This window comes from Octopus bimaculoides, chromosome 29, assembly GCF_001194135.2.
Source record: "Octopus bimaculoides isolate UCB-OBI-ISO-001 chromosome 29, ASM119413v2, whole genome shotgun sequence".
Lineage (NCBI taxonomy): Eukaryota > Metazoa > Mollusca > Cephalopoda > Octopoda > Octopodidae > Octopus > Octopus bimaculoides.
Window position 1 is genome coordinate 2,740,420 of NC_069009.1, and position 10,565 is coordinate 2,750,984.

Below are 10,565 nucleotides of genomic sequence, written 5' to 3' on the forward strand. Positions count from 1 at the left end.
ATGCATTACGACTGCATTGGAACTGCACCTGGATCCATGTGGTTGAGAAGCAAACTTCTTGGTAGACATGTCTGTCTCTCATGGTGTGACAACTGGTGTTTGTTTATTTGCATCCCTGCAACTTGGTAGTTCACCAAAAGATAAAAGAAATAGCAATCCTTTGGAGAATATCATCATCATCATCATCGTTTAACGTCCGCTTGCCATGCTAGCATGGGTTGGACGATTTGACTGAGGACTGGTGTAGTGGGTGCTTTTACGTGCCACCGGCACGAAGGCCAGTCAGGGGGTACTGGCAACGGCTACGCTCAAAATGGTGTATTTTACGTGCCACCTGCACAGGATATGGTATCACAAAACTGAAATTAAAGAGCATTTATATTTATCTATTTATTTGGCAATTTCTGTAAAAAAAAATTTTTATTTCCTGCTCAGTGACAAACAATTTTGTGCACCCACACACACTCATTCTCTTTTGTGTCCACAAACAAGTTGAACAGTGAATCACTCAGCCGTACACATTTTTCTGCTTTGACGAATTGCTAATATTTATGTATCGTTTGTACATGTATGTATATTTGTCTATGTATGTATAGGTATGTGTGAGCAGGAATTAAAGAAATTTTTTTAAATTTATAGAAATTGCCAAACAAATTGATAAAACACAACCATCTTTCGTTTCAGTTGTGCGAAACCAACTCCAAAGGACAGCCACAAAAAGGTGGGGGGTGGGGCCAATGCTACCTTGGGCAAGTGTCTTCTACTATAGCCTCTATAGGCTCTTTTGAGTGGATTTCGTAGATGGACAGAAAGAAGCCCGTTGTGTGAGTGATGACCACACCACCATCGCTTGACAACCAATGTTGATGTGTAACTTAGCGGTTTGGCAAAAGTGACCAATAGCATAAGTACTAGGCTTTAATAATAAGGTGTCAATCCTTTCGACTAAAACTCTTCAATGCGGTGTCCCTGCATGGCCATGGTCTAATGACCGATAGAGGGAGAGATGATAGAGAGAGAGATAGATGATAGAGAGAGAGATAGACGATAGAGAGAGAGATCGATGAGAGAGAGAGAGATCGATGAGAGAGAGAGATCGATGAGAGAGAGAGATCGATGAGAGAGAGAGAGATCGATGAGAGAGAGCGAGATCGATGAGAGAGAGAGATCGATGAGAGAGAGATAGATAGATAGATGATAGACTGAGAAAAATAGATAGAGATAGATAGATGGATGGATGGATGATAGATAGACAGACAGAAAGATATAAAAGGGGCGATTCAATTGACTAAACTCTTCATAACTACGTGCTCCAGCATGGCCACAGCTCAATGACTGAAAGCACATAAGCGCACATTTATACACGTTATACACACCCACAATCGACACGAATATCAGATACGAGTGCATAAACAGTTAGCTGTATTCACACGTTTATATACACGTGTGTACAGCTACGAGCGTGTATAATAAACGTGCGACATGCATATATATATGTACACACACACTTTTGTACGCGCTAGTTGTGCGTCTATGTTTTATATACAATATATACATATACACGCACATATATATAATCCATACAAAAAGTATGCGGTTACAATTATGCGTTTATATATCAATATATACACAAACATGTATACACATATATACGTGCACATTCATATACACACTAGACGGAGAAAAGTAAAAAATCAACGAAACGAAACACACTGAGAAGAGACACGAGAATCCAGTTGATATATATGTATATACACGCATAAATCTATATATACACACAAAGAGAACCGATATAACCTTGTGCGTGTATGTATGTATATGTATATATATATATATTCTCACACTACGCAGTAGTTAAAAACCGGATCAACAAAGGGAGCATCATGAAGTCGCTCGCTTTGCTAGAAATAGAAGTCAAACTTCCTTCAACACCGTTAAAGAATGAAGGTACATTGAAGAGTGTAGTCCCAGATACACAATGTCTGAATTCAAAAGACAAGCATGATAGCAGCTGAGCACAATCACAGCTGACAAAGAATTAAACACACGTGTGTATGTATGTATGTATGTATGTATATATATACACATTCCAACCTCAGAATGTCAAACGTGTACTCAAACCTCCAATTATTTTTCAACATTGGATACAAGACGAAATATGAGAAAGATAGGTGTTCGTGCAATAATAATTTAATTTTTTTAATTAAAAAAAAACAAAACAAACACTTTGGCTGCTATTTCTAGCACACAGAGTATTATTAATACTTCGGAGTGGGGGGAAAAAACGTTTGATTAAGCATTTCATCGTCAACGCGATTTGAACTCGTGTCGTCATTTACGATCGACGCCATATATAATAATCACGAGACTAAGTCGGAAAGCCTTCTTCACGTGGTAGAAATCACAGCCAAATCACCCTCAAATCAAACAAACGCCACCGTCTTAAACACGCATGTGACATTTTGGTCACGATAGTCCGAGTTAACCCAAGACAAGGGTCACCTCAGGATTTGAACTCCCTTTGGCATCATGGCAGACTCATCGACCGACATTTCCCCCAATAGTTATTTTCAATTTACTCAACAAAGCTAACAAATTTGAAGGGAAGGAGTTCGTCGAACACCATCGATCCCGAGGGATGAGGTTATGGGAAATAAATAAACGGCATGGCTGACTTCAGCGGAATTTGAACTCAAAACGTTAAGAGCCGGTCGGTACAAACAGCAAAACTGCCGCCGCCCTAACTATTAATTATGCCACTTTACTACCCTCAATAATTTCTATTTTCACAGAGAAACAGGGTGAGAAATGTTAGGGGGGAAAAATCAGTCGACTGTATGGACCCAGAAAGGATGAAATGTTTAAAGCGACTTCGACAAGAACCGAACCTCTATCGTCACAGAACAGAATGCCTCCCAGCTCTTTGTTTTAATAATTTATATACCTTAACGCCCCAAGGCTAAAGATATAGCCCTCCTCCCTAGCAGGTTTTTACGAAATCTAAATATACTTTATTTAATCGACCGCAGAAGGCTTGGAGCCAAAAAGTTAACAACACAAAAACACAAAATACGATTCGGTCGCTCTTCCGCCTGCTTGTCAATAGTTAAATAATAATTTCAAATTTTAGCACAGGATCAGCAGTTTTGAAGGGAGGGGGCAGTTCATTACATCGACCCCCAGTACTCGGTACTTAATTATATCGACTTCGAAACAACGAAAGGAAAACTCGGCCTCCTCCGCGGAGTTTGAACCTAGAACGACGAAAGACGAAATGCCGAGAAGTACTTAGTCCGGCGTGCTAACTTTCTGCGAGCTCACCACTTTAATAATTTTAATCGTTCCTTCTACCGTAAGAACAAGGCCTGAAATTTGAGGGGAGGGGGGCTAGTCGATTACATCGACCCCCTGAAAGGGAAAGTCGACCTCGGTGGTATTTGAACTCGGAACGTAATAGACACAAGGCCGCGAATTTAGTCCGGCGTGACGAGTGAAGAATTCGATCGAGGCCTTTCATTATTTCTGTCTGATTTTTATCCAGCCCTGACAAAGGATCAAATCAAAGCTGACCTTGGATGGACTAGAAATCTCAACGTTACAACCGGAACTTCAATCGTGTGGCACTTCTGTCAGGCCCTTTAAGCTATTCTACCAAACTTAACGCCTTTACTAATAATAATCCTTATTTCTAACACAGAAAGAAGGTCAGAAATTTGGAGATGATTTCAATCGATTGCATTAACCACTTGGCCGGCATTTTAATTTATCGACTCCAAAAATGATGAAAAGCAAAGTTGACTTCGGTGACATTTGAAACCAAAACGTAATAAAATTGTAATAATAATGGCTTCTGGCTCGGAACAAGTCTAGCAAATTTGAAAGAAAGGGAACAAATCTACGTCATCGACCCCACTGCCTTGACAAATATAAGGCAAAGATCTTGGAACATTAAAAGAAAAAGAGGGGTGGAAGAAAAAACCTCAAGTCTTAATAATAATGGTTCCAAGTTTAGGTACAAGGTCAGCAATTTTAGGGGTAAGGGGTTAGTCGATTACGTCCACTCCAGCACTTAACTGGTTATTGATCAATTACCAAAAGTAAAAAGGTAAAGTTGACCTCGGTGTGATTTGAACACGGAACGTAAAGAACCGGAAGAAATACTGTAAAGATGAAAGGCTAATTATTATAAATAAGTACAAGGCCTGAAGTTGCGGGGAAGGGAGTTAGGTCGACTACATCGACTCCCAGAGTTCAAGTGATATTTTAGTTCATCGATCCCCGAAAGGATGGGGGAAAAAATAAAAAATAAAGCAACGTCGATCTCGGCGGGATTTGAAATAGCGGAAGGATGAAAGGACGTAATATTAATAATAACAATAAGAACGATGTTGATGATGATAATAATAATAATAATATTAATAATAATAATAATAATACCATTGAAGACCTTTAAATCGGAGACTTATTTATTTGACTTCATTTATAATGGTAAAAATATCTCCTGAAACGAGGACGGTGAGTTGTGGCGTTCATGCAGCAGCAGCAACAACAACGACGAAGGAGGAGGAGGAGGAAGAAGAAATCGATTTAACACACTGCTAACGCTATATACAATAATTTTGCCGGCCTCACACGTGTGTATATATCTATACACACACCCGTATATACAAACACAAATATATGCACACACACACACACATATATATATATATATATATATATATATATACATACATACACACATATATACAAAATATGTATATAATATATACACACTGAGTAATATGTATAGGGTAGACCACAAGCCAGGAAAAGGTTTGACATTTTAAATACCTTCTCGTATTTTTCTTAAGTATTGATATTAAATATTAACCTACTACGTGACTTTATTAAATATTGGAAGAAAAAATACAAGAAAAAATTTAATTCATTAAATTTCATTGACTAATGATCCACCCTGAACGTGAGTGTATATATATATATATATAGACATTATATACATATGCAATAGTGAGGCTTAGCGTCGGCATACATACAATGGGTTTAAAACAGCGGAATAAAAATTTTAATGCCATGAGAAATATGACATGGATAGACACTCACACATACTATATACACGCGCACTATGTACATACATTACGGAAATACTTACAAATGAAACGTACATAAACACACACAAAAGAAAGGCCTTTACATTTTATATATATATATATATATATATACAGGCATGTATGTGTGTGTGTATATATATATATACATACATACACAAATACATATATATTCATAGATTTATGGGTCGGAGGAAGGCGAAACGATATTAAGTGTTGGTTGAAAGAAGCGACTGGGCTAATCCCACCTACCTAAACGTATGTATACACACTAATACAGATTTATGAGTGCAGACATATAGACCCACACCAATATAGTACGTATTCATACATTCTCACAGATGTATGAATGAAACGGCAGAAAAACCGTTATTTTTCTCTTCATGCATTGCAATGAACACCAATCCGTACAGGCTATATATTTATATATATATATATATATATATATATTAAATACAATACTTTATATATATATATATATTTATAAGCTTGGGCGGTTGCCAACGACAGCTACATAATTTGTCAACTAATAATATATATATATATGTATATATATATATATATATACACACACGTTAGTTGACTTATTAACCGGTACTGTATATAAATATATACACGCACTCAACCAAAAGTGTGTCTATACACCCGGTACTTTATATACGTGTATATGTATATATATATATATATATATATATATACGCACACACCCAATCACACTATATATTAAACACAGACACAAACACACGTATATCACAGCTAAAAGCGTGTTTTAAGAAAGCAACAAAGGCGAAGTAATTAAAGATTTCTAGTTGACCAGCTAAAACGTCGGCCATTTCTCCTCCATCCCTACACGTGTGTATGTGTATATAAATTTACACGCAATATATATAGCCATACACATATAGATTACTATTATTACACATACTCCTGTATAGAAACGAAGGCGTAGAAAAAAGCTGTTTCGCTGACCGCTTTCTCAACGAATAAATATGCAATATATATATATTTATGTACCAATTCCTATCAAACACCCTATGTATAAAAATATACACAAACATACACTTATAATCTATGAATGTGCCTGTCATTTATACAGACCCATCTCCATATACACATTCACTCATTCAGACATGCAATAGAAGTAATAGTATAAAGCAAGAGACAAAAAGCTGTGCATTACTGACCGTTGCAGCGAAAACCTGCAAATGATATAGGCTGCACCAATATGGCGGCTTTAATAGAGAGACAGACTGGAGAGAAAGAGAGGAATAGAGTAGAAAGAGAGAGTGAGGGCGGGAAGACGTAAAAAAAAAAGCGACAGAGCGAAAGAGTGAGTAAAGGGGGCGACCCACGTGCTGCTGCTGTTGCTGATGTTGGTGGTGGAAGTGATGAAAGCGACGGAGGTGAGGTTGCTAAGAGGTAGGACACAGTTGCCTCGCCAGCTGTCTGTCACAGCGACCAGGCAGCCGGGCGACTGGGAGGAGGTGAATGGTAATGGCAGGCGGAGGAAGTGGAGGTTGTATGACAATAAACAGAGGGGAAGGATTGAGAAGTGGAGAAAAGAGAGGAAGGCTAGAGAGGGAGAGATAAACAGAAGCAATTAGCGATGGGAAAGAAAGACAAAGTGAATGGCACAGTAAGAGATGGAGAGGTTGTAAGTTATTGAGAGAGCAAGAAGGAAAAAAGATAGGAGTTAGTGACAGGGGAGGTTTAAGGGAATTACGAGACATAATGAGAGAAGAGGGATGGAGTTAGTAAAAGACATGAAGTGACAGAGTGAGGGAAAACGATATGTAGTAAAATATGACAGAGTAGCAGTGAGAGTAGAACGGGGAGGGGGAGACAGAACGGGAGTTAATGAAGTTTTTCTTTTACTTGTTTCAGTGATCGGAGTGCGGCCATACTGGAGCACCGCCTCAAAGAATTTCAGTGGAACAAATCAACACAGTACTTATTGCACCGGTCGCTTTTGCTGAATCGCTAAATTACGAGGACGTAAACACACCGACACCGGTTGTCAAGCAGTGGTGTGGGGGAAGACAAACTACTACCAAATCCAATCACTAGGCTTTGGTCAACCCAGGGTTATATAGAAAAAAGGCACTTCCCCAAGATACGACACAATGGGACTGAACCCGAAATAATACGATTGCACAGCCGACTTATTCCTTTATTGCCCACAAGGGGCTAAACATAGAGGGGACAAACAAGGAAAGACAAAGGGATTAAGTCGATTACATCGACCCCAGTGCAACTGGTACTTAATTTATCGACCCCGAAAGGATGAAAGGCAAAGTCGACCTTGGCGGAATTTGAACTCAGAACGTAGCGGCAGACGAAATACCGCTAAGCATTTCGCCCGGCGTGCTAACGATTCTGCCAACTTCTTACCACGGCCATGTTGTTTTAACAACGGAAGAGGAGCTGGGTTTATTAAATGTGTGAGGAGGAAAATGAAATGTAAGAGCGAGAGAAAAAAGAAGCCGACTGTAAGAAAGGAAAGAGGAAAATTATATAATGCAAGAGAGAGGGAAAGAAAATGGGTGAAAAAATACAGGAAGCGTCGGGAGAGAAGACAAAAGGAAGAAATGAAAACAGTAGCAATTTAAGCATCTTTAAGAGGCAATTTCGGAAATGATTTGATTCGGCAGACCCCATGTAAGATAGATAAAAGACGGCCCAACTGTGACCGATCGCCTTTGTTTTAATTTCTTATTGAGACTAAGATACAGAAAAGGAAGAGAGAGAAGGTGAGAGACAGACAGGAAGAGGAAGAGGCGAAAAGGAAGTTGGTGGTGGGCCGAGAAAGGGAAGGAAGTAGTAGAGAGAGAGAGGGGGGGCAAATAGTGGTAGAAAGAGAAAGGATGTGATAGATAGAAAGGACAAGGAAGTGGTAGAAAAGAGTGAGGGAGGGAGGGGAAAAGTGGAGTCTCTGAGTGAAGAGAAGGGGAGGTAATAAGTGGCGGAGGGAGGTAAACAACTAGAGAGACTGTAGGAGTGTGTCCTGGTGACAAGAGACAAAGAGAGATGGGATGAGCGAGGCGACAATGAAATCAAAAAAGAGGGGGAGGAGAGCGGCACGTGGCACACAGAAGGGGAGCAATCGTTACAGAATGAGATAGAAAAACGGAGGACAAAGCCATGATAAAATAGGGGAAGACGTGACACAGCATAATGGTGAGATAAAAACAACTGAGAAAGAACCGTAGCCAATGTGGATGTCATAATTTAGCCCTGGGCAGTCTTGATCATGAGGACCAATAGTCAGATGTTCCAGTAATGACCATCTTATCTATTTTACAATCTACTGTATTTCCAGGGCTATAAGTGAAGTTAGGTGTCGCTGTGTGACATGGTGTAGGTGCAGGAATGGCTGTGTGGGAAGAAGCTTGCTTCCCAACCGGATGATTCCAGGTTTAGTCCCACTGCATGGTACCTTGGGCAGATGTCTTTCACTATAGCCTTGACTCAAGCATTGTGAATGGATTTGTAGCGTATCTATGTATCTACTATATATATATGGTGCAGGAGTGGCTGTGTGGTAAGTAGCTTGCTTACCAACCACATGGTTCCGGGTTCAGACCCACTGCGTGACACCTTGGGCAAGTGTCTTCTACTATAGCCTCGGGCCGACCAAAGCCTTGTGAGTGGATTTGGTAGATGGAAACTGAAAGAAGCCCATCATATATATGTATATATGTGTTTGTGTTTGTCTCCCCAGCATTGCTTGACAACCAATGCTGGTGTGTTTACGTCCCTGTAACTTAGCGGTTCAGCAAAAGAGACCGATAGAATAAGTACTAGGCTTACAAAGAATAAGTCCTGGGGTCGATTTGCTCGGCTAAAAGGCGGTGCTCCAGCATGGCCGCAGTCAAATGACTGAAACAAGTAAAAGAGTATATATTTATGTGAGTCTGTTTCCCCTCGCCATCGCTTGACAACCAATGTTGGTGTGTTTACGTCTAACTTAGCAGCTTGGCAAATAAGACCAATAGAATAAGTGCGAGGCTTACAAACGGGTTGATTTCTTCAGCTAAAAACCCTTTAAGGCGGTGCTCCAGTATGGCTAGAGTCAAATGACTGAAACAAGTAAAAAAAAAAAAAAAAAGAATACAGGTATATCAAATAACAAATTCTTGATTTCTTAACATTATCTTCAAGAATCAATAATACTTCCAAGCTGATGAACCATTAAGAGAAAGGGACAAGCACTTATTCTTTGGTGACAAGAGTATAGCGGTGGACATGTGTGCCTTCATCAGCACAATACTTGTCCAGCAAGCAAGGGACTTCAACATGTACAGAAAGAGTAGAACATATATGGCAGAGGTAATTTACACTAGTTAAACAAAAGTGAGCCAAGAGAAATTAACTTAGGGTGGCCAATGGCAAGCATTTGAACAACAGACATATCAAATATTATACAATATAGTTCTTGATTTATTATCTCCACCTCTAGAGGATGTGTTATAATTACCAAATTACATTTAAGACCAGTTCCACTTGAGAAGGGGAGATAATCCCAAGATACAAGAATTTGCCGAAACTGACAAACCATTATGGAAAGGGGCAAATTTATTGTCCAGAGATATGAGGACAGTCATGGACATATGTCTTCATAAGCATAACACTTGTCCTACATTTATAGCCAAGGGAGTTTGCATGTTGTGTCTAGGGAGACAATATAATTAACACACACACACTGGTTCGATTCCACTTGTTTATTCAAGATTTCAGACTCTATATCGGACTAAGTCAGTAGTCATTGAAAATTAGTTAGTTGGATATTTAACTGACTAATAATAAAGGAAGGGAATAGAACCAGTGTGTGTGTTAACTATATTTGCATAATGACTAGCATTCCAACCGGATATTGGAGGGATGTGAGTTTGATCCTCATGGCTGGCTGCTGACAAATTTTTCTGCTTTTAAAAAGAAAAAAAAAAAGATTTTATCCTTTATATCTATACTGTTCAGTATCTATGCGTTGAATAAAATTTATATTTCTACTTGTTCTACAACAAAATTTGTTTTAACACATGAATTCACATACAAAATTTTGCAAACCAGATACAAAAACGAAATGGAATTTGCAGGATTTAAACAAAAATGAGCTAAGTGCTTGGAGTGGCCAACAGCATGTATTTGAACAACATAGACAAAGACAGATATATCAAATACCATGCTATTAGTTTATTGAAACCTCAACCTCTAGATGTGTCATAATTACCAAATAGTAATTAAGGTTAGTTCCAGATGAGAAAGAGATAATTGCAAGAAACAAGACTACTCCAAAGTTGACAAGCCATTAACCTTTAGCGCACTGCATTTTCTCTAGAATTGTCTTCCCTGCGACTGTCCTGTTACTAGAAGGGAGAAAACTCTATGGTAACATAATGCACCTACAGTATGCTAAAGGTTAAAAAAAAGAAGACAGGTTTATTGACTGAAGACAAA

The 10,565-nt window shown here is 38.9% G+C and overlaps 1 protein-coding gene across 1 annotated transcript in view; it reads right to left on the reverse strand.

The window, feature by feature from the left end:
- LOC106876734 (ubiquitin-like modifier-activating enzyme 1) overlaps positions 1-4,459 on the reverse strand; it is a 41,243-nt gene extending 36,784 nt beyond the window's left edge. Inside the window, exon 1 of the mRNA XM_052977834.1 lies at positions 4,438-4,459. Within this exon, the coding sequence (XP_052833794.1) occupies positions 4,438-4,440 (3 nt within the window). The 5' untranslated portion in view covers positions 4,441-4,459. The remainder of the gene's footprint in view (positions 1-4,437) is intronic.
- Between the last annotated feature and the right edge of the window lie 6,106 nt (positions 4,460-10,565).